General features: G+C 35.9%; 3 protein-coding genes across 8 annotated transcripts in view; 1 reads left to right on the top strand and 2 right to left on the bottom strand.

Annotated features, from left to right (window-relative positions):
- Positions 1–1,509: 1,509 nt before the first annotated feature.
- On the top strand, positions 1,510–26,430 carry tmem60 (transmembrane protein 60). Of its 4 annotated transcripts, XR_007180003.1 has the most exons (8): positions 2,366–2,818; positions 2,981–3,060; positions 10,176–10,322; positions 10,410–10,460; positions 10,554–10,635; positions 20,590–20,649; positions 22,880–22,993; positions 26,295–26,430. XR_007180003.1 is itself a non-coding variant. In XM_048158126.1 (2 exons), exon 2 carries the CDS (start codon positions 2,403–2,405, stop codon positions 2,805–2,807), a length of 405 nt encoding a protein of 134 aa, XP_048014083.1. In that variant the 5' UTR covers positions 1,510–1,673; positions 2,366–2,402; the 3' UTR covers positions 2,808–3,939. The 4 variants fall into 4 exon arrangements, 1 of the variants encoding a protein (XP_048014083.1); XR_007180002.1 differs by lacking the exons at positions 22,880–22,993; positions 26,295–26,430 and having other exon boundaries at positions 2,366–3,060; positions 20,590–20,972; XR_007180004.1 differs by lacking the exons at positions 10,176–10,322; positions 10,410–10,460; positions 10,554–10,635; positions 20,590–20,649.
- fgl2b (fibrinogen-like 2b) lies at positions 3,438–9,166 on the bottom strand. The gene is made up of 2 exons (XM_048158122.1): positions 5,984–9,166; positions 3,438–4,911 (listed from the first exon to the last, which is right to left on the bottom strand). The coding sequence occupies exons 1-2, from the start codon at positions 9,135–9,137 to the stop codon at positions 4,208–4,210; spliced, it is 3,858 nt and encodes a 1,285-aa protein (XP_048014079.1). The 5' UTR covers positions 9,138–9,166; the 3' UTR covers positions 3,438–4,207.
- erc1a (ELKS/RAB6-interacting/CAST family member 1a) overlaps positions 13,170–27,038 on the bottom strand; it is a 35,387-nt gene continuing 21,518 nt past the window's right edge. For 2 of the 3 annotated variants that reach the window (XM_048158123.1, XM_048158124.1), the window contains 5 exons: positions 26,272–26,432; positions 22,441–22,588; positions 22,052–22,153; positions 21,268–21,324; positions 18,531–18,668 (listed from right to left, as the gene is read on the bottom strand). In XM_048158123.1, the coding sequence (XP_048014080.1) occupies positions 21,298–21,324; positions 22,052–22,153; positions 22,441–22,588; positions 26,272–26,432 (438 nt within the window). In that variant the 3' untranslated portion in view covers positions 18,531–18,668; positions 21,268–21,297. Of the gene's footprint in view, positions 14,236–18,501; positions 18,669–21,267; positions 21,325–22,051; positions 22,154–22,440; positions 22,589–26,271; positions 26,433–27,038 lie in introns of those variants that run through there. The other variant, XR_007180001.1, reaches the window with a different exon arrangement.

Genomic DNA, 27,038 nt, shown 5'->3' with positions numbered 1-27,038 from the left:
AAATGTTTGTTTGTTTTTTTTCTCCTGCTCAGTGTTGTGTTTTCTTTTCTTTTTCAGAAGGAAAATTCGAATTTTTGTTTTAAAGGGCTTATAGACCATCTTAGACCAACAAGAAGCCAGGAACAATTATTACAATAAATAAATGCGTTTAAATATGTGCTTATAAACTGAAGATTTCTGAAGATTTTTGAAATAGTTTGTAAGATATATATATATATATATATGAAATTTTGTCTGAAATTTTCTTCTAAAATGAGCATTTTTATCAAGCTTGTATGTTTAGGTTTAGTAATTTCACTTTAAATGGCAATTAATAGGTCATTTTCATTGGCATTAAAGTGAAATAACTGAACATAAACATACAAACTTGATAAAAATGCTCATTTTAGAAGAAAATTTCAGAAAGCACTTAGAGGCTTTTGCATCTGAAGTCTACATATATATATATATATATATATATATATATATATATATATATATATATATACAGTACAGTCCAAAAGTTTGGAACCACTAAGATTTTTAATGTTTTTAAAAGAAGTTGCGTCTGCTCACCAAGGCTACATTTATTTAATTAAAAATACAGTAAAAAACAGTAATATTGTGAAATATTATTACAATTTAAAATAACTGTGTACTATTTAAATATATTTGACAAAGTAATTTATTCCTGTGATGCAAAGCTGAATTTTCAGCATCGTTACTCCAGTCTTCAGGTGTCACATGATCCTTCAGAAATCATTCTAATATGCTGATTTGCTGCTCAAGAAACATTTATGATTATTTTCAATGTTGAAAACAGTTGTGTACTTTTTTTTTTCAGGATTCCTTGATGAATAGAAAGTTCAAAAGAACAGCATTTATCTGAAATACAAAGCTTCTGTAGCATTATACACTACCGTTCAAAAGTTTGGGGTCAGTAAGAATTTTTATTTGTATTTTTTTGAAAAGAAATTAAAGAAATGAATACTTTTATTCAGCAAGGATGCATTAAATCAATCAAAAGTGGCAGTAAAGACATTTATAATGTTACAAAAGATTAGATTTCAGATAAACACTGTTCTTTTGAACTTTCTATTCATAAAATAATCCTGAAAAAAAATATTGTACACAAATATTTTGTACAATTGTACACATTAAATGTTTCTTGAGCAGCAGATCAGCATATTAGAATGATTTCTGAAGGATCATGTGACACTGAAGACTGGAGTAATGATGCTGAAAATTCAGCTTTGTATCACAGAAATAAATTACTTTGTGAAATATATTCAAATAGAAAACAGTTATTTTAAATTGTAATAATATTTCACAATATTACAGTTTTTTACTGTATTTTTAATTAAATAAATGTAGCCTTGGTGAGCAGACGAAACTTCTTTTAAAAACATTAAAAATCTTAGTGGTTCCAAACTTTTGAACTGTACTGTGTGTATATATATATATATATATATATATATATTATATATATATATATATAAAATTGAATACTGAACACTCCTTGGGCTGTGTGATGCGCGTCCTCCAATCAGGTAGGTGGCGCTGCGCACACTCCAACTTAGTCCTTCAAGAGAAGTTGTTTTGAAAACGTCTGATCTGTAGCAGTGTTCATACAGTGGAGAAAGGGATATTTCATCTTTCTAACTAAAAGGCCAGCCAGGTTGTCTTCATAATTGGTAAGTTTTTTTTCCAATGCGTTTTTTCTTTTCATGTGTTTTGCTCTTATACAATGGGAAAAAGGCAGTCCGGTCTGTCTATGCTAGTTTCGTGCTAGTAATGAAAAGCTCCTTTATTTTGACAAAGTGTCAGGATGGGACAGTTGACATAAAATATATATAAATAAAAGAAATATTAGTTTATTAGTGAGACAGCACATCTGTGTGCCTTACATGTCAAGTACAGCTTGCTGGGTACGTTTGTTAACTGTAACTAAAACAGTTTACATTTGAATAAATCGTTGAACACTGGCCATTTGCTGTATTTTATTTTGGTGATAATGAATGATTTATTGTTAAACTAATATTAAACCGAATCATAGCCTTTTTGTGAATATGCATATAATCTCCTATGACTCTTAGTGAAAATGCTTCTTTTTAATAAATATAATGCCGTTTAACATCTGTTAAACCACTGAATAAAAAACGTGCAAAAAGTGCATATTACTTTTAATGATTAATAATATATTAGTTCATTATTATTATTAATACATTATTTTTAATATAATTTTACAATGTTATTAATTTGAAATGTTATTAAATTGAAATGTCCCCTTTAGCAGCATGATTTCCAAAGCTGCAACTCCACAAGATGAAATGAACTGAATGATTGATTGGCATGTACTTCTGATGATTGTTTTTCTCTCTCTCAGATCAGCCTATTGCTGTGCCCTCAGGCCAGCGTTTCAAATGAACATGTCCCTTGCTCAAAGAGTCCTCCTGACATGGATCTTCACGCTTATCTTCCTCATTATGCTGGTCCTCAAGTTGGACAAGAAAATCGACTGGAACTGGTTCCTCATCTTCCTTCCTGTCTGGACCTTTGATCTTATTCTCCTCCTCATGCTCATTGTCAAAATGGCAGGCCGCTGCAAGCCTGGGTTCGACCCTCACAACGGGGCGGAGAACTTGAAGAAGCGCGTGTGGTATCTCGTGGCCATGCTGCTTAAAATGGCATTTTGCCTGATTCTCTGTGCCAAATTACAGCACCTGACGGACATCTTGGTGAGCTCGGTTTGCATCCCTCTTTGGGTGCTGCTCATCGGAGCCATGGTGGAGCTGGGCTACAACGTTTTCCACTTCAGAAGAGACTGAACATATGAACGGTACTCTTTGAAAGCCACCAGAAAAGTCTTTACTGTATTCTTCAGGAGTAAAATCATCTTGAAAGTAGATGTTATTCATAAAGAAGGGAATATATATATAACGGACAATAAGAATGTACAGCTATTTAAAGCTCTTTATCAGGAATTGCTTGTTTCTTTCAGGCTCAAGGGTGAAGCTGAATAGCCTACGTTTCGTGTTCACAATGATGCAGGCAGGGAGGTTTACGAATTTTATCTCAGTGGTGAGTTTCCACTCAGGTGACAGAAATAACTGATTGTGAATGTTGCTCAGAATATTTATTGCATTTTAGTGAAACACTGAGATCATTAGCGGCATACCATAATGGAAATTTGAAAAATAACTGTTAACGTGCTGCATACACACTGTTTTTTCAACCAGTACTGTAACACAATATGGTTCGCTAACAAAAAAGACATGTTCTAATGGTGTATAATTTAGAGATTATAAGTCTTTCTTTATCATACACTTATTTTTTGCATTGCAAAACTCACATAATACATGTTTACGGAATTTAATTTTCTCTTGTATGGAGTGTGTAAATGATAATAAAAAAGTAATAACAACATCCTTGTAATTATAAGATACATATTTATTTTCTTTACGACGATGTTCAGTCCATAAGTTCATAGTTTTATTTACAGATGTTTCCAAGATCACACAGAAGTGTTACAATTCAGCAGAAACTGTTTTTGAGATTGGAAATTTGCTAAATTTGTATTATTGCTTGCTTTATAGTTATATTTTATTATTGATATTTTAGTTATTTATTTATTAGTTAATTTTAAGTAATTATGATCCTCCTTTTTAACTGAAATTGAAATTTCCTTTTATTAGAAAGAATTATCTGTACAAGGTACTTTTCTGGGGTTTACAATTTACATAAAAACAATTACAATGTTTGAAAATGAACAATGAATACAATGAAAATAATATAAAAATTACAAATTATTTTATTCAGCTGGTAAAATATTATATTTGTATAAAAAAATGACGATATATTGTGAATATATCCATTTAAACAGTCATGGATTGGCCCAGATTTACAAACATTTTGGTGTTTGCAAGTAAAAAAAAAAAATACAATATACAAAAAAAAAAACAAACGGAAGCTGAATCTGTAAATAGCAATACAGCATTTTCAAAGCAACACAAAAGGGCTCAGTTGTGTATGCTAATCCATATGTGTACAGTTCAAAAAACAACAGATACAGAAACATTTGTCATGTTTATTCAAGTTTTGACATTACAATTTTTCTATTACTAAATCAGTAACACAAGAGTAGCGATTTACTTTAAGCATTTGCCGTTTTGCACTTGCACAGCTTAATTTAATTTAATTGGTAGGTTTTAGGATTGGTAGGTAAATATTAATTTGCATATTTTTTAGGTCTTATCATCATTCTAACAGTCTTAAAAGCTTGTCTGTCTTTGGTTGGATAATATTCCATTGTAATGTTGTGCCACGTACCCCAAAATATCCCATTACGTACCCCTTTGTACTTTGATTGATAATATTTGCCGTTTAAGTTTGCAGACATGCATGCATCAAACCACCAGCCTGAGCTGTAATAGGCGCCGCAGTTTCCGGAGGGATACTGGTCATTGTCTCTATCCGGAGTGGTGAAAAGCTTCTGGTCATGATTGTATTTCTTATTAAACTGCATAGCATTACCTGCTGTACCGGAGTAGCCACTAATGGACAGACGGTATTGTTGGCTTTCATTGGCCACATAGAAGTGGTCATAATGGGCATATTCTCTGACACCCTCATAGTCTTCGATTTCTATTCGCAATGACATGTTTTTCGCCTTTGTCAGCAAGTGAATCTTGTCATTGCCAAGCCAAAACTCTTCTATTAGTTTACCAAATCCGTTCTTGTACTCGTTCCAGGTGCGATTGAAACTTGTGCTCCCATCAAAGCGATGCTGGATCAATGTCCAGCCTCCGCCAGAGGACTCCATGTCACAGAAAACGGGAAACGTGCTGTTTTTCGGCTGTGGCGTTACTCTGTATACACCATTCCTTCTTGATTTCGTAATGTAATCGGCACAGTCTTGTGCAGGTCCTTTTTCTGTAGGCAATAAAAATTATTTTAGGTTACGTCACCCTCTGTTGATAAAATATGCTATTGCAATGCGTAAACAACCTAAATCCGCATGCTTACATTTACTTAAACAGAGTATTTCCTTGCCATTGTCATCTAGAGAAGCCCGCAAGGGGCTTTTATTTGTGAAGCTGCTTTGAAACCATATTTATTGTGTAAAACGCAATACAAATCCATTCAATTGAGTTAAAACTGAAAAAAAATAAACACTGAGCTGAAAATCTGGATCATATTTAAAAAAAAAAAAAAACGAAAACAGGGCAAGATGCACTGAAATTTTTTCTATCTGTCTTTGTCGTCACACCCCAATTACAAAGCTGCACTCGGCAGACAGTACTTAATGTTTAATCTAAGAGATATGCAAAGGCTGTTTTATACATAAAAATGTGGACCACCTGGATATATTTATTCATGGTTTTAAGAGCTTACACTGAGCAGCGCTGTGCCAAATTTTGTTCTCCAATCACTGGACATGTAAATTTAGACAAGGGATGGTACTGAACTCTACATGCATCAATTACGCATTGCTGAAAAGTCTTTGACTTTGAGCCTTTCCTTAAGCTCAACAAAGACACCACATCCTGATACATCACACAGAATAAGACGCCTACAGCTGGTCCTCTTCACAAAAACCAAAACATCTGCTACTCAGATGAGAATCCATATCCTCTTATCCCTGCTATGGAGAATTTTGGAATCCTATCACACTATCAAGATAAAGTGCAGGGTCACAGAACATGTGTTAGAGGAGACTTTCATACTGTATTATTTCCAGAAAATGATTATCTAGGTTGCTTTTACCGGTAGTTATTTTTGTCCCTGTTTGCACTCTCCTGAAACCTTGAGGGTAATCTATACAAAGAGTCATAGTGACTTATTCTACCATACTCTAAACTTTGTGTCAAGAAATAAACATACTCTAATCCATACTCTAAACACTCTGGAGTGCTTTATTCATTTTGAATTAAGAGTAAATACTCCTTCAACTAGGAGAGAAACTTAAAAATGAACAACATGGGTTGGGTAAGAAATTCCCTACCTCTTCCAGAGTCCAATAGAGGCCTGGTCTGGGTTGTAGACTGTTGGGTTGACGTAGTGTTACAATCACTGAGACAGGTGCTGTTGTTTTTGTTCTCTACTTGCTCTCGCTCTGTTACCTCATCATTGACTGCATGTGATTTAAATCCCTTAGCTGTGTCCTCAGGGCTGAGTGAGAAAAGCTTTGAGCCCTTAATTTCTTCAACATTTGTAAGCGTTTCCAAAACAACTGGAATTGCGTATGTCCCTTCACTGTAACCTTGGGCTTTGTCCGCACTATTTGGGTTGGATATGTCCCCAGAGTTTTGTTCCACTCTGTCTTTATTAAGTTTAATAAGTTCCAGTTCTCTTGTTGCTCCGATATTTTCGAAGCTTATGGGTGTATCCTGACTGACATTTTTAGCCATTTCAACATGTGTGTTTGTCACTGTACGAATGTTTTTTTTACCATCTTCATGGTCTGTGTCCGTAAAGGAGACTGTCGAGGTTGTGAATTGAGTTGTTACTGGTTTCTTAGATAACTCTTTCCTTAAGGTGGATGCAGTTGGCCTTTTTTTCCCACTGCTGGTCTTGTCCACTTCAAATAGCTGTTGACTGCTGGTATCAGCAGTTCCCAAACTAAATGTCTTGCTTTCTTTCCCACCAATATGTGAATTTGATGCTCCACTTTGAGTTTTAGAATCCTCTGCTTGGTTCCCAATGTTTGGTATCAACACAGTCTCACTGTTGTCTCCAATTCGGTTCTTATCTTCTTGAACCTTATACAAATCTTGTACATCACCTGCATTTTGAGACTCTGATTGTGATTTTGACCTCATCACCTGCGGGGTGTGTTTGATTTCTTCTGTTTGATCTTGTTCTACAGTAGATGTTGCATCAGTGGGACTAAAGAATTGAGTCACCTTTGTCTTCAAGCCACTGTTTATTTTTGTCTCAGTTTGAGAGATTGGCTTCTTCCTTAAATAACTTTGTTTTATAATTCCAGTGCCATTTTTCCTGGCAATATTGATGTTTCTGACTGGGATGGATAGCTTCGAAGGAACTCCAACAGTCCTGTTTGCTGACATTTTGTTCATAAAAATAGGTTGTCTTAGTTTGAGGTCCTTAGGTGAAGTTACTGGATGTATCTCAGGGCTTCTTGGGGGGTTTGACATCACATACCTTATGTTGTCTTGACTTACTTCATGTATCTTGCTGATGTTCTTGTTATTCTTTGGCTGTTCCTCTTCAACTTTTGCTTTGAGTGGAGTTATTGAAATTCTCCTTATCCCCTGGCCTACCACAGGTGGTTGAACCCTACTGGTCATACTTGGTGTACTATCTATCGATTTACTCTTTACAGTTGGGACAAGAGTAGGCTTCACCAGATCTTTTTCCAGCAAGATGGCTTTGCTGTGGCTCGGGGTGTCCTTTACAGTCCCTGCACTCAGTGAGTTAATACCAATTTCCTCTTTTGGCCCTTCAATGAATGTTCCTGGCTGTATCTTATCGTTAAGATCTGGAAACAGTGGATTAACTGTCCTTTCATTAAAAGTGCTGTCAACTTTATCCAAAATTGTGGAATCAATTTGTCCATTATTAGTTTCTGCGTTTGGGTTTACATGTTTTTCATTTTCCACCTGTCTGCCTCGGAAAGGCAAGTCCTCTCTATCCACTTTGAAACTAGTCTCTGCCCTGCTACTAATAACTACCAGACTTTCACTCAGTCCCACATGCTGCTGTTCCTCTTTAAATATGTTTGGCTGTTCTGCTTGTTTCATAACACTAGAGGCTGACTTATTTGTGGCTATGTGAATCACATCTCCTGGGTTTTCTTTACCCGGTTTTGTTGGAAGCCTTGTAATCTCGGTCTTGTTTACCTTTCTCAAATTGTCCTCCCTAACTATAGTCACTTGGCTTGCATCTTTCAGGCCATGTCCATCATCTGTTCTGAAACCAGAAACCCTACTGATGTCTTGTTTGTTTTGGTCATCTGTTGATGGGATCAGTCCACTGACTGCCCCAGATTTTGTGTTTGCTATATGAGGACTTGTTTCTTTTACCCTCATAATGCCACTTCTTGCTGGGGAAAATCCAGCCTCTTCTGGCTCAGTCTTGACCGTCATGTCCCCCGCTTGTGGATTAGTCTTTCTCACCAAAGCAGGGTTCTTCAGTCTTTCTTCATTGTTAACCTTGATAACTCTACTGTTTATGTAGGATCCCTTTGGCCTCAATGGTCCACCCACTCCAGGAAACTTTACAACCCTTCTGTTCCCAGCTGATGTGTTTAAATCCATTGTCTTAGTGTTAGCATCCCTTGAAATGCCGCTTAACCTGTTCGGATCAGGCACATTCTTTACTCTTCTTCTCGCCGCCAGGATGCTACTAATGTTCTTCACATGTCCATCCCTGAGATTCTTTGACTGCAATCTCCCAGGGGTTGCGGACTGTACATCGTCCTTTTTTCTAGGAAGGGACGGTTCTATTAATTCACTTCGCTTAGACTTGAGTTCCTTCTCCTCAGGTGTAGGTGAGACCACCAGATTGACCTCAGATATGTCCTCTGGTATCTCGTAAAGTGAGGGGCTAAATATTTTTACTTCCCTGCTCATCTGAGACCTCTGATCTGTGGCGCCTTGGTTTAGATCAATCCTCGGATTAATGTTCCATCTCTGACTTTCCAGAATGGAATGATGGAGCCTCTTCACACCACCCTTGACGGTTCCTTCACCTTCTGATGTGTCTCTTTGCGGTAGTGTTGAAGTGAAGATCTGGACCACCTGTTCTCCACTATGACTTTGTGTCTCCTTGACGCTGGTGTTATGCCTTTGACTTTGAGGTCTCTTTTCCTCTTCTTCGCTGTGGTCCTTCCATTCACCCCTTTCAATACTATGCCTGTCCTTACATTCTTGGCAATCCCTCCTCAGCTGGTTCACCTCTTCCTTTAGGTTCTGCAGCTCCTTGGCCATTTTTTCCAGCTCCCTAAAAGGCCTGGGAAGCTGGATGGAGAGAGGAGGAAGGGTGAGTTGATAAGGGCACAAGTTGTCCTCGTCCCCGCAGTGCCCAAGGGGCTTCAGCTTTACACATGAAGCAGCGTCCTCTGAGGTTTCTGGGCAGATGTCACACACAGAAAATGCTAAGAGGCTTCCCCATGTGTAAAACACAGTGAGCCACATTGTGTCCTGTATGGTGAGCAGGTCTGTTCAATGTGTCGAAGAGTGTGAGAGAGAATGAACAAGAGGGACTGGAGGACCACCTCCCTTTATAGAACTATGAGAGCTCAGAGAGGGGCGATGCTCTGTGATTACTCTTAACAAAGAGTCTCAAAGTTACAGCCTCTTTGCAGAATGATCAGCACAGAATATACTCAATTTGCCTTAATACTGTCTTAGTTGCTCATTAAAAAGGTAATGATTATTGACAATACTGTGCATATACCAAAAAAAAAAAACCTTGACATTTTTTTTTTTTTGATGATTCATTATTGTGATGATAACATAATTGGTGATAAGAAGCAAAGTGAGCTTTTTATATAGTGTCTATTGAGAAATAATATTAATGCAAAAAAGTTTTTAAGTAATCTTTTTTGTTTCCTATTTAAAATGTCTAACATTTTTTGAATCAGAATACATTTAACACTGCATAATACTTGCTTGCTCAGAGAATGTATTTTGTGTATTTTGTCTTACTGCACTGGCAAGATACAGCATTAATATCTTATGCAATATTGCTTCTCAGTTAAATTTATCTTGTTGTAAGGATTTTCTGATTTTAAAGGCAAAACAAGATTAAAAAAAAAATACTTGATTACTAAATGATATTTAAATGGCAAACAATCTCTTTGTTTTATGCATATTTTGTTTGTCTACTGGTGTCTATAAAATGATTACCCTTATGTTTACTTACTGTTTGATAAATTTGAAAATCGTATGGTATTGTATGACTTAGATCATGCAAATACAGTTTAGGTTTGAGTTGCACTTTTTTTCTCACGAGAAGGATGAAATACCAGCAATAACAGCACACATATTTTTGTCTTACATTATTTTAAGCTTTTAAAACACATCAGAACTGAGAAGCAGAATGTGATTTGTCAAAGTCATTTGTGTTGGCTGACCCTGACACTTAATCTAAACCATCACAGTTATGATCAGTCTTTAATCTAGAACACAGTGCATTCTCTGCATATGTAATTTCCTTTCTCACATGTGCAGATATGCATATGTGTGAGAATTATGATGGCAGCAGCTTCTCAACATCCTGCCAACAAAGCAGCAAGCCCCACACACATAGACATATGCACCCAAGCCACAGAAGATTCGGAGCTGCGAAGGCCTATTCAGATGAGACTATTTCCCTAGGTATGTTTGTGTTTCTTTCATACTTTCATTTAAACCAGTCTGAATTGAAGAAGCTTGTATTTTCCTCACAAAACCTCTGTTTTTCAGGCATCCTCTGAGAAGTCTAATCCCACCTGGACAGGAGTGTCTGTGATTACGGTATTTATATAGAGATGTATGATATTGTTGTCAGACATTATTCCTTATTTAATATATGTAATTTTGACAAGATATGGGTCTTTCCCCATTCAGGTAGATTGCATGATAACAAACAGCTGCCCAAGGGCGTTACCCAGATGGACCGACCAAACTAAGTTGCATTGAAAGCATTTTGGTAATGCCTGCATCCAGACAGTGAACATTTCCTTCTGAAAGAGCACATGTAATGACACGCGTCCTTTGTTAGCAATTGCAACTCGAATGTTTATGTTAAAGAGATGTGGCAACCCCACATCAAACTGAAAATGTCATTACAAGAAATGTTGTAACAACCATATAAACAATGGAGCCATAGTCGTCCAAACGTTAGACAAGAGTGGAAAACGTTGAGTCCAAGTCTCTCTAATTTCATTAAAAACAAAAATCCCCTCACCAATGTTTACAACGTCAACCTGTGTCCAAACAGAATTGATAGTCTTTAAAGTATTTTTTTATATAGTGCTCAGCAGTGGATGTATTACGAGCCAACTCCCAGTTTTATTACTACTAATCAAAAGCCTTACCATTTATGGACAGGACTGTTATTGTGTGGTGCCCTTTATGATGTCACAGTTTCAAATCCTTCTGGGATGGTTCAGCCCATCGGTGTCTGTGTAAACAGTGAAATTTTTCCATAAACCATCTTGCACAAACATTTGACCTGCCGGTTGGGTTCGGGTACCACATTAGTGACTGTTACTCTGACACATTTGCATGATGTACTACTGGTTATGTAATTGTGATAAAAGAACAGACAAGTGCACTCAGACTCTTTTCTAACAGTTATATAACACTAATGAGGCAAATTCTGTGGGAAACGCAATGCTAGTGATTTGACCGCTTTTATCCAGATTTTAAAACTGGAGAAGGGACATCTGGAGTTGATGGTTATAGTGCATCAACAACAGATAACGTCAAGACCGATTGTTTGCATTACAAAAGCCTTGACTTAATTAAACCGTTGGCTAATGCTTGTAAGGATTCCTCTCATTGTTGCATGCAATGAGACAGTCGACTTCTCAGGCTTTTTGTTTCTCAGTGATGAATATCTTTGAATCAAATTAAACAGTTTTATTGTACGCGTTCAGGGTTTCAACCCTTCAATCTGCATTAGAGTCTGAAATTACATTAATTGTAATGTAATAAATATGGCGAATCAAATTTTGGGATCAGTAATGTGTCAGACGTGCAGTATGAGAAATCACAAGGGATAAAACTTATTCTCACAAAAAGTCCAAATAATTACAGAATCTTGAAGGATTAGTTCACTTCAGAATTAAAATTTCCTGATAAATTACTCACCCCCATGTCATCCAAGATGTTTATGACTGTCTTTCTTTCTTTTTAAGGTTTTTAAGAAAAACATTCCAGGATTTTTCTCCATATAGTGGACTTCAATGGGCACCAACAGGTTGAACGTCCAAATTGCAGTTTCAGTGCAGCTTCAAAGGGCTCTACACGATCCCAGATGAGGAATAAGTGTCTTATCTAGCAAAACGATTGGTCATTTTATAAAAATAAAAAAAAAACATTATATTATTTTTAACCACAAATGCTTGTCTTGCACTGCTCTACAATCCGCCACGCATGATGTTATCACTTTGTAAAGGTCACGCATGACGTAGGTGGAAGTACCGATCCAGTGTTTACAAAGCGATAAACTCCATTTCATTTTCTCCTCCAAATTTAAAATCATCCGACATCGTTGTTTTACCTTTTTTTATAAAGGGCGTTTGACTTAGTCTTTGCGCGTTCGCTTTGTAGACACTGGATTAGTGCTTCCACCTACGCCACATGTGTCCTTTCCAACATGATTACGTAATGCGTGGCACATCGCAGAGCACTGCAAGATGAGCATTTGTGGTTAAAAAGTATATAATTTTTATATATTTTTTTAGAAAATGACCGATTGCTTTGCTAGATCGTGGGATTGTGTAGAGCCCTTTGAAGCTGCACCGAAACTGCAATTTGGACCTTCAACCCATTGGTCCCCATTGAAGTCCACTATATGGAGAAAAATCCTGGAGTGTTTTCCTCAAAAACCATGATTTCTTTTCAACTGAAGAAAGAAAGACATAAACATCTTGGATGACATGGGGGTGAGTAAATTATCAGGAAATTTTAATTCTGAAGTGAACTAATCCCTTAATTTTGGGGTGAACAACTACTGTAGCACTAAGATGGCAGGGTGGGTCTAAATAATTTAGTGTAGACAATTTTTTAAGCTGCAAATGATTAAAACATGACATGTAGTCCATGTTAAGTCAGCTGCGATTTAAAACATGTTAAGTTACTCTGCCAGTCAATGACTTTCTCGCTGTGGGACACAGTATAGATCGTGTCACATGTACAGAGTAGCACATACAAATTTTTTCATTTCTGAATTTCCTTTATATTCCATTTATCAATTTCCGTTGAAAGGAAAAAATGGGCACTGATGCATAACAGCTGCAAAAAAAATACCATCAAATCTCAAAATAAACAGTTTAAAGCTTGTAAACCAGACAGCTAGGTTTTTGAAAATGTTGGAAAACTAAGTTGCTGTAGCCACGCCCACTGTGAAATTTAATTGGTCCAGAATACACAAAAAACTGTGTATATATATTTTGCTTAATGGCAAACTGTATATGCCAACACAAGCAGTAAAAAAAAAACTTCAGAGAGTGAAAACACTGATAATACATATTTATATACATACACATTTATACAAATTCAGAACACCCATACCCGTGTCTTTTGTCTGATTTGATCATCTCTTCTTTTCATTTGAATTGTTTTGTCTTTGTTTTGTTTTTTTATTGGACTATCCATTTTTTTATTGTAATTTTAATACACGAAGACAATAGGCCACAAATGCAACATAAAAAATCCACTTTGAGAGAGAGAGAGACACACAATGATATCCATGTTTATGAGAGTACATAAAACCAGCAATGAGCTCTCAGAAACTGGTTATCAGGATATGATATGAAGATATTTGGGAGCCTACAATGTCCTGTCTAAGAGCTGCTAGAAAACAACTATAGTCTCAGTAAGCGAGAACCGTAATTTCTTGCACGCACCCCTTGATGGACTCCTTCATGAGCACGGCAAACTGTTTTCATATATATTTTATGTCTATTCCATGTAGCAGCTGTTAATTGGAATTAAAGGACATATAGAACCTGATTTTCTTTTTTCCACTGACTTGGTATCAGGTGTGACAAATAGACATCACTATCTATAAATGTTTACATCATGCTCTTGAAGGTGTCCTATAGGTTTTCGGTAAAGGGGAAGGGTCATCCGATGAAGTATAACCAGTGCAAGACGATACCTAAACTCAGAATAGATCAAGGGTCCAATAGTCTTAATATTGAGTGCAGTTAAATTAGCATAACACTTTTTTAATTGTTTAACAACAGTTTGGCATTCAGTTATGTTTATATAGCACCACCCATTGATCAGGTTAACATTCTAAATCTGTTTTTTACTCAACCATGATGACATATCAAGAGAACGAAATTAAAATTGCATTCACGACTCAACTAACACTGCATATTTTCAATGCTGCACCAGTATTAAGACTATAGACTGTTACAGGCTCTTTGAGGGCTCCGGTTTAGTTCAGGTGAGAGGTGAGGGCAGAGAGACAGTGGAGGAAGCTGGAGGGTTCGATCATGGCCAGTTTAGGTCCAGAGCAGGGTCCAAGGATCCTAACTGCAGCTCCACACTGACTCACCATCCCAGGCTCCCACTAAAAGCCAAAAAGATTTATATGAGTATATGAATCAAATCATATGAAAAACATATATATATATATATATATATATATATATATATATATACTTGAACTTTAATTTGAAAATTGTTTAAATTTGATAATTGCAAATAAAGCTGCATGATATTTGTAATATCATAATATTTCAAAAATAATATTTACAAAATACAATATATACAAATTAAAAAATAATAATATTAAAACATTTTAATATTTAAAATTCTTAAATATTTAAAATAATTTCTTACAATGGTGCAGGTTAGGGGCTTGATTACTTTTACATTTTTTATTGCATTGTTTGTTTTATTAAATTAATTTTTTTTACTAAATGAACACTTTTTTTTTGTCACATCAGAAGCCCATTTCCGCCATATAAAAAAGAATAATTTTTGGTAAATCATAAAACTTATAAAAGGTGAACTTGTACACAAAAAGTCAAATTTATGAGACACCAAGTCATAATTATGAGATAAAATATTGAAATTATTACAAAAAAGTCAAAATTGTGAGAGTTAAGTCAATTATGAATAAACATTTTTGTCATAATTATAGCTGTTTATCTTAATTTCAACTTTTTATGTCAGAATTTCAACTATTTCTTAAATGTGTTTTGTCAATGTCAAATTTTTAGTCATTGTTAACTTCTGTCAATAGTTTTTGTCATAATTTTGACTTAGCATCTCAACTTGTTATGGCATAAGTAAGAGTTATCAAAGCATAAAAGTTTTTTGATTGAATTATGCACACCTAGAAAGTTATAAAAGTATTCTCTAAAGCTGCTGTTCCACCGTCGGGCCAAACCATTCTGGTTGCTTAATTGTTCCATTCCATGCCGATCCAGCCCAGCCGGTACAGATATGGTTTCATTTTCCACTTTTAAACTCTTTAAACCATTATAAAGCTTGGTTGTGTCAGGATATTTATTAATATAACTCCGATTGTGTTCATCAGAAAGAAGAAAGTCATATACACCTAGGATGCCTCGAGAGGGAGTAAATCATTAAATAATTTTCATTTAAAGTGAACTAATCCTTTAACTTGCGTTAACTTCGCTCAAATATCACGCTTGGCCAACTTCAGAGAAACTGACCAATCCTGAGTGGTGCCGTCACTTCACGCATTCTACCAGCACCAACCATGCTGAGAATCCTGGGCCGAGAATGGTTTGTAATTGTGCCGTGCCGAACCAAGCTCAATTGGGAATTTAACTGGAACCGCTCCTTACCGTTCTTAAAACCATTCAGCCAACGATGGAAAAGCGGCTTAAGAAGGTCTGACATAACAATTAAAAATTATATTACTTTCAGATTTGCCAATTTTAGACAACATGGGCCAGATTTACTAACAGTTTGCGGCAGCGCAAACCCTCTTTTGGCATTAAAAAACTACTGTTGGGATTTACTAAAGACAAGTTGTGCAAATTCAGTGCTGAAAAGGTGTGGACTGAGTTGTTTTTGCGGCTGACCTTATTGCATATGCATTTGTAGGAGTTTACCTTTCAGATGCAAAATTTATGGAAGGAGAGTATTTAAATGAATCACCCAACCCGATTTACTAATGTTTGCGCTAGTCAATTTACTGGTATTTGCGCCATTATTTACCGCCCCAAAAAAGCATGTCTTAACCCATTTTGTGACATGGCAGCAACTGTTGCTGCTAGGAGGAGACACCGCAGAGAACAGAGAGCGCATGGTAGAAGGGAGAATATATTTTTTCACTCGTATTAAAGCGGAACTCAGTAAGATTTGCGAAGCTCCCCCTACAGTTTCCTTCAGTGAATCACACTGTCGTAAATACTCCAAGCGCAGCTCTGGACTACACTCTAAAAAATAATTCAGGGGACCTTTAGTCATTACTTATTTATATTGTTGTGAAATAAAAAATCAAGTTCTGAAATGCTGTTAGACTTTTTACTTGTTATTTTATTGAGCTTGGATGACACACAAATTATGCCTATTGATTCGATATACTATCATGACTTGTCATAGTTTAACATTTTCATTTAATCAAAAATGTATTTAATTTTAAGTTCTGTTAATGTAAAATACAATCTGATGACGTGTAAATGTGTTTCATTGTTTTGAGTTGTATGAACACTTCTTTTAATTTAGACGAACTTAAGTTAAGTGAAACTGGGCTGGGATTTATATTTCCCATCATGCTTTGCCCATGGCACTTGAAAGGGAGAGTAAATGCTAAAATTAAGTGTCTTGTTTTTTACACAAGATTAATGGTAAGGGAGATTTAGCAGTAATTAGTGTTTTGTTATGCTAATTTAGAAGAGTTTCTGTTAATGTGGGTTTTTGGAGATTTACCATCATGGTGACAAGCGGTGCTTGGTAAGTTCATGTTACTTAGAAATGTGTTTTATTGTGTCCAAAAAGCATCTTCACCTTACTTAAAACGTTATGTTGGATCAACTTAAATAGTTGCATTCATGTTGACAATTATTAAGTTCATGTTACTTAGAAATGTGTTTTATTGTGGCAAAAAAGCGTCTTCACCTTACATAAAACATTATGTTGGATCAACTTAAATAGTTGCATTCATGTTGACAATTATTAAGTTCATGTTACTTAGAAATGCGTTTTGTGTCTAAAAAGCGTCTTCACCTTACTTAAAACGTTATGTTGGATCAACTTAAATAGTTGCATTCATGTTGACAATTATTAAGTTCATGTTACTTAGAAATGTGTTTTATTGTGGCAAAAAAGCGTCTTCACCTTACATAAAACATTATGTTGGATCAACTTAAATAGTTGCATTCATGTTGACAATTATTAAGTTCATGTTACTTAGAAATGCGTTTTGTGTCTAAAAAGCGTCTTCACCTTACTTAAAACGTTATGTTGGATCAACTTAAATAGTTGCATTCATGTTGACAATTATTAAGTTCATGTTACTTAGAAATGTGTTTTATTGTGGCAAAAAAGCGTCTTCACCTTACATTAAAACATTATGTTGGATCAACTTAAATAGTTGCATTCATGTTGACAATTATTAAGTTCATGTTACTTAGAAATGCGTTTTGTGTCTAAAAAGCGTCTTCACCTTACTTAAAACGTTATGTTGGATCAACTTAAATAGTTGCATTCATGTTGACAATTATTAAGTTCATGTTACTTAGAAATGTGTTTTATTGTGGCAAAAAGCGTCTTCACCTTACATTAAAACATTATGTTGGATCAACTTAAATAGTTGCATTCATGTTGACAATTATTAAGTTCATGTTACTTAGAAATGCGTTTTGTGTCTAAAAAGCGTCTTCACCTTACTTAAAACATTATGTTGGATCAACTTAAATAGTTGCATTCATGTTGACAATTATTAAGTTCATGTTACTTAGAAATGTGTTTTATTGTGGCAAAAAAGCGTCTTCACCTTACATAAAACATTATGTTGGATCAACTTAAATAGTTGCATTCATGTTGACAATTATTAAGTTCTTGTTACTTAGAAATGTGTTTTTATTGTGGCAAAAAAACGTCTTCACCTTACTTAAAATATTATGTTGGATCAACTCAAAATATTGCTTTGAATTAATGTAATTCTCCCAATTGGCTTAAGTTAAAAATTCTAGTGGAAAACGTTAACATATTTTACAGTACAAGAAATTTCGATGGAGGTGGGTAATTTTCGAAATTGTCTTATAAAGTCATAATGTATACATTGTTTTTGAATTACCGTAAAGGATTTTGTCACTCTCGCGTGAACATGAGGCGAGATTGTGTTGGGTCGGCGCAGCTCAACTTGCAAGTGCTGTTTTCTGGCGTAGATGTGCCAGAGGGGGTTAGTGCTCGCCTCAAACACACCACTACAAGTCAATTAACCATCGTAAGGACTTAGAAGACTATTTATGAAGGTAAAAAAGTTACTGCTTTAATTTCAGAGAAATGCCAGAGAAAGACGTTATCCGTATATTACGTGTAACTGTAAGTTGCGCCTGTGTCGACCCGCACCTGATGAGCATCAGCTCTGCTTATTTGTGACCCAACGCTAATTTGTGCTGCTCTTGGTAGATTGCGTTGGTCATTATGTAAATGATTTGACTGCGTCTGTGTTCTTTAATTTGTGCATCAGCAGTAGATCACGTGCAAAACTTGGCACTCTCATCAGTGCATCTGTGGAATTGCGCTCTTGCGCTAATTTACCATTTAGTAAATCTGGCTCCATATATGATAAATTACAGGATGCATAAAGAAATACATTATATCACTTATATAACATATATATAAGTGTTACCTGTGAAAATGTGTGTGTCGTCACTGACGGTGGGTCCTGGGTAACTGGTGTGATGAGATGTGGGCTGAGGTGATTCTGTAAGTAAAGGGTTTTGGGGTGGTTGTACGGGATAATCAGGTGGCCAGTGTAGAGCTCCTGTGCACTGTAGCTCTCCGCCCAGATCTTATCTACAGATCAGAGAGACTGTCACTACCACAGAACAAAGGATTATGAGAAACATACAGTCTGTTCTCATGCGTCTGCAAACTTTAGCTTGCTGGGGCTGATATTGTTCAATGCAAGCACATCATTTCTATCAGCACGGTGCTTTGAAAAGACATAAGATATTTTGGCATGCAAACACATGCTTTTTAGACACGACGAGACAAGACATTACCCCAAAACCCTAAGATTTCATGTAGTTTCATTTCATTATATTATTGTGTCTCTTAATTTGATTTTAGTTTATTTGTTGATATCTTCCCTCATTCTGGGTCATAACTTTCAGTGAACATTGGTTTAGTTAAATACTGATAAACAGTAATGAGCAGTCCTCATTTATTTAGTTGATGTTTCTGTAAACTGACAGCAAAATGGTATGTGCAGTAATCTCCTCTAGCTCGACCAACTCAAATTGATACGATATTTAATAATGCCTGAAGGGTTTAGAAATTTTTATTATTAATAAAAAATAAATAATTAAAACGTACACACAGTTAACGTTTGCTTAACACGCATCAGCTAAAAACTGTACATACATACACGACACTTGAAACCGCACAGAAATCCGCTTTACAGACCGATTTGAGTTCTCTTGAGAACACAAAAATATTTTGAATGCAAAGAGTTTGGAGAAAATGACAGATCCATATCATGTTCGTCAGGTCTTAAAGTGACAGCAGCCTGATAAACCTGCTGTCTGTGTCATTGATGTCAATCAAAGAATGAATAACAAAGATAAAATTGCTCTTGACTGAATAACTTTTGTAGCTTTAATAATGATTAATCCATGTTATATTCATACATTAAAGACTATGCAGTGTTATTTTACATTTGACTACTTTATTTAATTTCTGCAGTATTTCTTCCCTGAATATTACGATTAGACATTGAAAATCTTAAAGCACAGTTTATTTAATTTGAATCTTTGTTCTATTCTATTTATTTGTGCCATTGCTTGTAATTTGTATATTTGTTCTTATTATTGACTGTTTACCTACTTTTTATTAAGTAGGCTAGTAGTTTTTGTTGTGGTCTAAAAATTGGAATAGGGAATTGTGAAATTTCACTGGTTAAAAATTGGTGTCATCATAACCTTATTTATTATGGATTACAGGGGTCATAAACAACACAAACAATAACTTTTATTAATTTCATCCCACAGAAATTGAGAAAAAATACATTCAGTAGAGCTATCAGTATTGATATTGATGAAACTGGCCTTCATTCATAGTACTTTATAAAAGATGCCATTAAGCAAATATTTAAATGTACCGTCTTTTTGTTGTCTATACATTAATTTGGAGATTCACTGTGAAATGATGTATTATTGTACATTTTAATGTTAGGTGTGATTAATTACAGAAAAATGTGCAATTGATTATTTTTTTAATCGATTGACAGCCCTAAAATATATATATACCATTCAAAGTCTTCATTTATTTAACCAAAAATACAACAAAACGGTCATGTGAAATATTACTACAATTTAGCTGTTTTAAAATAGTAGTTTAAAATTTTTAATTTAAAATAGCTGTTTTCTATTCCTGTGATGTTATGGCAAGACTGCATTTTCAGCATAACTAATAAGTCTTCAGTGTCACATGATCCTTCAGAAATCATTCTGATGTTCTGATTTGCTGCTCAAAAAAACATGTATTATTATTATCATTGAAAACAGTTAATTTTTTCAGTATTCTTTAATGAATATAAAGTTAAAAAGATATTTTTTACTGTCTTTTGATCAATTTAATGCATCCTTGCTGAATAAAAGTATTAATTTCTTTTCAAAAATCTTTCTCACCCCAAACTTTTGCACGGAAATATATAAATTTCTGAATTTCTCAATATTTAGTACACCAAATGCATACACTTTTTTTTTGTTTCCAGATTTAAATTAGATTTTGAATCACAGATTCTCAATGTGGTCTCACACCTCACTGTGTACAGGTATGTACATTATTTCATATTTGTAATAAACATAATTAACTTTGCACTGTACATTTTTCTTACCAGTTTATAAAAAAATGTATTTTTCGTATTTTGTATTTGTTGAATTTTATTGATTGTGTAACCCTGCTAAGTAAATAATGCTTGGTTAACATGTAAAATTTTGTTGTTGTTGTTGTTGTTGTTTTTGGAGGAGGAGGAGGAGGAATTGAATCTGGTGAGGGCAGAGAGAGTGTGGAAAATTTATAGACTTAATGCACCATCTGGGATTATGTTTAACCACAAAACCATACATAGAGATAACAGGCTTAAAAAAGGGAGGGGAAAAACAAAACCAGAGGAAATGAGATTTGTAGACCATTTCATAGCAGTGCAATTATAAATAAGTTATATATGTAGATTTTATATCAAAACAAATATCCTTTGAAATATAAAAAAGTACTGAAAATATTTGCAAATAAAAACATCCCAATGGATACCTCAGAAGCATGTTTGCACTGCCATGACATGGTCAATAATCTCAAACAGGCACAGCGAGACAGGCAGGGTTTGATGTCACATGGGGAGGAACAGGGCAGCTGAGATTGGCTTTTACATGTCCATCAAAGAAATGCTCACCCTTCTAAAACAAAATGGCTGCCAGTGAGGCTATGCCCAAATGCCCTCCTCATCATCCTATTGGTTAAGAGATGGCAGGGTTTTAGCCAAGTGCAGCATGGGAAAAAAGATCAGGTTAGTATGCGAATATATCCAAGTAGAAGCAACCCGTAAGCACAGACGCAGGATCAGCTTTCAGCATCTTTGATGTTTGAATATTGTATCGCAAGGTTTAAGGGAAACTGATCCTGGATCTGCACTTAGGGGCGATTTCTACAGTCATGAATAAGAATAAAATCCATAGGGTTGAGAAGTTATGATCAATATGAAGGCAGTAAAAAGGAAATGATGGCGTCTGCGTTGGAGATGAGGGCAGCTCCGTTTCAATTACGATAACGCGACTGCAATGGAAATGGACAATGGAGCGTCCGTTTCCAACTCAGTTTCAAATATTAATATTTTATTAACAAGTATGAAACTGACCACACCTCCAATTTGTATTTGTTTGGCTTGCTGTTAAGATTAAGCTCCTATGAATATGGGATAAGCAAAATACAGCAACGGTACAAGTATTTCATATTCAGCCATATTGAATATCCACTGAAGAAGAAAAAAAGCTGATGACAGTAGTAAACAATCTCAAAGGTCCAGTTCACCAAAAAATGAATATTTTGTCATCATTTACTCGTGTTGTTAAACGGGTTTGTATTGTCATGAAGGTGAGTAAATGATGACAAGATTTTCATTTTGGGGTGAACTGTCCCTTTAACACTTTTCTGATCTTTGTAGAGGACCAGATTGTGACCTGATCGGGTGATTTTGGAGGTTTGTGGTTGGTCTGGTCAGGTGGTGTTTTCAAGTAGCCATCGTCGTAATTATCCGCCATGAGCTTCATACGGTTCTGTGTCTAGGAGAAAAGAGGAGGCACAGATGTAAGGAAAGAAAGGGGGGTAGAAAAGGATGAAAGCAAAAGGTTAGGGGGGTTGATTAGGGGTCAAGAAGAAGAGATCAATTAAAACAAGCACATCAATAGACCTTGTTTGCATTCAGAAACCCACCAGTCAAAACAAAGATGTATTTTGTCTAGGCCTTTTAAGTTCCCCAGCAACTCTATGATCACTGATTTAAAGCAAACAAACAACTTGACCTTGAGGACAAACAGATACGCTTGGAGCCTTGTGACGCAGTCCGTACCTGCTGTTTGAGTTGCTGCACCAAACGATCCTTCTCCCTCCGCAGCTGAGCCACTTCCTCTTGTGTCTTCTTTTTTTTGGATGAAGACAGCTCCAGCAAGGCTATGTTTGCATCTTTCTCACTTATGGCTGCCAGCAGAGCCTCCTGTCTGTGAATTACAATTATTTAAAGTTATAAAAATATTTTCGTTAACTAAATTAAAAACATATCTATATCTACATGATTAGAAGTCAAAGCCTAATGTCAAACAGCACTTTACGGAAGTGCTCTTCAAAGCAACACCTCATTGACAATGACCAGGTGTCTTACGACCCTCAGCAGAGCAGGTTAAAGGATGTTTGCTTTCACAAGTACAAAACATCTCAGTGGAATACGGATTTTGTCAAAATGACTGTGCGTAATTGTCTCAGAAAGACTGAAATAGCTTGTTTATTCTCAGTTTTTCTACAGATTCCCAGGAGCATGGCTGAAGTATGGAGACAGAAATAGCAAACAGAACAAGCCACGTGCAGAATGAATCATCCTCTGCATTTATGATCTGCACAATTACATGGTATGAAAAACATGTACTCAGTTAAAGTTTTACAGCCTATTTTTCTGTCATGATGTTTACCTCTGTTTACTCTGTATTCATTGATTTATATTATTAACACTACAGCTTGCCAGAGTGACCTCAGAATGAGATCTGATGAAAAAGATGGTTATTTAATGATTTAAATATCTCATTTGGAAAAGCAATTTAGATCATCTTAAGTTTATTGCATAACACATAGCAGATGTGTTTCCTGCATGAATGGTAGATGAAGATGCAATATTCTTTAAATCTTTACAATATGCTTTTTGTTGCTGTTCCCGAACGCTATATTGTACATGTTGATGCATGACAAAGAATGCATTAGTAGAATGAGTTCAAAGTTTCAATTAATGAATATATAAAGAAGACTATGAATGCAACTAAATAATCATTTTCAAAACCAATAGGTCAAATACCACTGTATCAAATCAATATTTTTATTATAGACGGTCTAACATCCAATACACTTAAAATGAAAGGTTCTTTATTATCATTAGTCACTTTTTCCAATGCAGGAACTTTCCCCAGGAACTAGGGACTTTGGGGTGGTACTGTGTGTGTTTTGGTCACAGGGACCAGGGTGAAGTTCCAGGTAAAATTCCCCCCTCAAAAAGTCCCTGCTCGCAAGGTAGTACTTTTTCAAAGATCAGGAACTTTCGGGGGTGGGACTTGGGTGCTGAACATGCTGATTGGTTGAGTTCATGCAGCATTTTGATTGGTTGACTCCACGCAGCATTTTATTTCAACCACCACTTTTAAAAGTCTGTTATTCGAATCAACAATCAAAACTGACGACGAGGTTCAGGCTTAATTAAGCTTATATGCGGAGGATGAAATCCAGCGGGAACTGGAAAGTCACATGCAGGACTACGTCACCGGACTAATTTGCCTAATCTTCACGGTACTTTAGCCCACGATGGAAATCCAGACAGCAACAGGTCTGGGGGAAACAAGTTCCTGGGACAAATTGTTCTGGGTCATTTTGGTGGAAAAGAGGCTATTGATGGTACCATGAAGACCCTTTAACATCCATGGAAATTTTCATTGTGCTAAAGGTTCTTTATAGCGGAAAAGGGTTCTTTAAAGGTGCCCTAGAACCAGTTTTTACAAGATGTAATATAAGTCTAAGGTGTCCCCTGAATGTGTCTGTGAAGTTTCAGCTCAAAATACCCCATAGATTGTTTTTTAATTAATTTTTTCAACTGCCTATTTTGAAGCATCATTAACTATTCACCGATTTAGTGCATGGCCCCTTTAAATCGTGCACTTCCTTCCCCCCCACCCCCCCCCCCCCCGAGCTCTCGACTACAATACAGTGCATTTACACAGTTCACACAGCTAATATAACCCTCAAATGGATCTTTACATGATGTTCGTCATGCATACTGCATGCGTGCGTCAGATCATGTGAGTATAGTATTTATTTGGATGTTTACATTTGATTCTGAATGAGTTTGAGGCTGTGCTTCGTGGCTAAAGCTAACATTACACACTGTTGGAGAGATTTATAAAGAATGAAGTTGTGTTTATGAATTATACAGACTGCAAGTGTTTAAAAATGAAAATAGCGACGGCTCTTGTCTCCGTGAATACAGTAAGAAACGATGGTAACTTTAACCACATTTAACAGTACATTAGCAACATGCTAACGAAACATTTATAAAGACAATTCACAAATATCACTAAGTATATCATGATATCATGAATCATGTCAGTTATTATTGCTCCATCTGCCATTTTTCGCTATTGTCCTTGCTTGCTTACCTAGTCTGATGATTCAGCTGTGCACATCCAGACGTTAATACTGGCTGCCCTTGTCTAATGAACATGAGCTGGCATATGCAAATATTGGGGGCGTATATATTGATGATCCCGACTGTTACGTAACAGTCGGTGTTATGTTGAGATTCGCCTGTTCTTCGGAGGTCTTTTAAACAAATGAGATTTATATAAGAAGGAGGAAGCAATGGAGTTTGAGACTCAATGTATGTCTTTTCCATGTACTGAACTCTTGTTATTCAACTATGCCAAGGTAAATTCAATTTTTGATTCTAGGGCACCTTTAAATTATTAATTAGAAATTATGAAAAAATAACCTAAAAAATAGCCTCGTTTCCACCGAAATTACCCAGAACAATTTGTCCCAGGAAATTTTTTCCCCCAGACCTGTTGCTGTCTTTGTTTCCATCACGGTCTAAAGTACCATGAAGATTAGTCCAGGGACGTAGGACTGCGCACAACTTTCCTGTTCCCGCTGGATTTCAACCTCTGTATATAAGCTTTTAATTAAGCCTGAACCATGTTGTCAGTCCATCCGTCGTAATTTTTAAACTCCATGTTGATTCAAACAACAAACAACTCTTACTGCATACACCGCGACTTTTAAAAGTTGTGGTTGAAATAAAATGCTGTATGGAGTCAACCAATCAAAATGCTTTGTGAACTCAACCAAGCAGCATGTTCAGCACCCAAGTCCCACCCCTGAAAGTTAAAGAACTTTGAAAAAGTACTACCTCGTGAGCAGGGACTTTCTGAGGGGGAGCTTCTTTTTAGACCCTGGTCCCTGTGGTCAAAACACACAGAGTACCACCCCAAAGTCCCTAGATCCTGGGGAAAGTTCCTGCAGTGGAAACACAGCTAATGGTTAAGAACTGTTCATTGAAAGGTTCTTCAGGGATCCCAAAATGTTTCATCACTGCAAAAAAAAACCTTTTGGAACATTTACTTTTAAGCAAATGATGCAACAAAACTAGATGCGGTATAAATAAGAGATTTATTCTGCATTGTAGACAGCTTTATTGATTATAATGGATGAACTCTGTGGACGGACAGTCAGTGAGCTCATGCTGTGCTCAGCCACATGAAATTATGTAAACTCGCAGTGACAGTTTCATTCATTATGATAGGATTAAAGTGTTTTATTATTGTTGTGTTGCCCGCTTTCTGTATATAATCTATTAAAAATTTGAATTATACTTTTTTTTTCGTGCTGCTATGAAGGCCAATGCAAAGTTGGTTGTTTAGTCACTGTCTTGATGCACTAATGTATGAAACAGATAAAGTCATTAAGGAACAGTTTGTTTTTGTGTAACCCACGTAAAACAATATGGCCTGCAGGTTCCCTGTGCAAAATGAGTGCTCTAATTTCCCAAAATGTTCGCAAGCCCTTTTCATTCTTTCAGTTTCTTTGCAAACTACAGTAAGACTCTTTGCAAGCACCATTATGGTAAGATGTAAACAGAAAATTGGTAGCGTACTTCATCTCCAGCACTTCCTCCAGGTGTCGCCTCCTCTCTGCCCTCAGTGTGGTCAGATGAGCTTCTTTCTCAGCCAAAGACTGTTGGGTGGAAGACATCTTGGCCTTCATGGACTCAAGCTCCAGCTTCACCTTCTCCATCGCTCCAAGCAACTCTTCCATCTTTTTAAGAAATAAACAAAAGGTAAATCTCTTTCACAGACTGACTAAAGATGCAGTCCCCGTTGTAACCATTGTTTGGGAAATTTTTGCAGGCGAAATCCAGTAATTTCAATAGGAATTATGCAGTTGGAAATGTGAAAGGGCGAAAGATTTCTTCATGCAGGAGATTCATATTTCAATTCAGTTCACTTTTTTTTTTAGCTCTTTATAGCTCTTTTAAGTTTCAAAGCAGCTTTACAGAAAATGCATTTGTTACAGAAAATAATCTGTTATCAGATATCTGAGATCACACATCATGTGAATTCGCCATTTTGACCAACAAAACACTGCTTGGTTTGAAAGTGATTTTCTGTGTGAGCTGTGCTTAATTGACAATGGATCTTTTTTGCTTGTGAAATTTTGCCAGATTTTCATTAATATGACTGCACCTTACCTAAAATATCATGACCAATTGACAAAAACATTAAACACTGACTGATCCTGAAACTGATCCTAAAGGTTTTGATTAGAAATCAGCTAATCTCTACTGGAAAATCTAGGTAAAACTGGCTTCTGGTGGTATTAAATGTTTTCTAGCTGGTCCAAGCTGGTCTAGATAGTCTATAA

The sequence above is a fragment of the Megalobrama amblycephala genome, linkage group LG15 (genome assembly GCF_018812025.1).
Source record: "Megalobrama amblycephala isolate DHTTF-2021 linkage group LG15, ASM1881202v1, whole genome shotgun sequence".
In the NCBI taxonomy this organism is placed as follows: Eukaryota; Metazoa; Chordata; class Actinopteri; order Cypriniformes; family Xenocyprididae; genus Megalobrama; species Megalobrama amblycephala.
The sequence above is the reverse complement of the archived record's forward strand: the minus strand, read 5'-3'. Positions and strand labels throughout refer to the sequence as shown.

Bases quoted from the DNA above. Each gene is read 5' to 3' on its own strand.
- tmem60 (XM_048158126.1), top strand. From the start codon at position 2,403: ATGAACATGTCCCTTGCTCAAAGAGTCCTCCTGACATGGATCTTCACG.
- fgl2b (XM_048158122.1), bottom strand. From the start codon at position 9,137: ATGTGGCTCACTGTGTTTTACACATGGGGAAGCCTCTTAGCATTTTCT. The intron at 4,912-5,983 runs GTAGGGAATTTC...TATTGCCTACAG, and splicing joins TCTATTGGACTCTGGAAGAG to AAAAAGGACCTGCACAAGAC.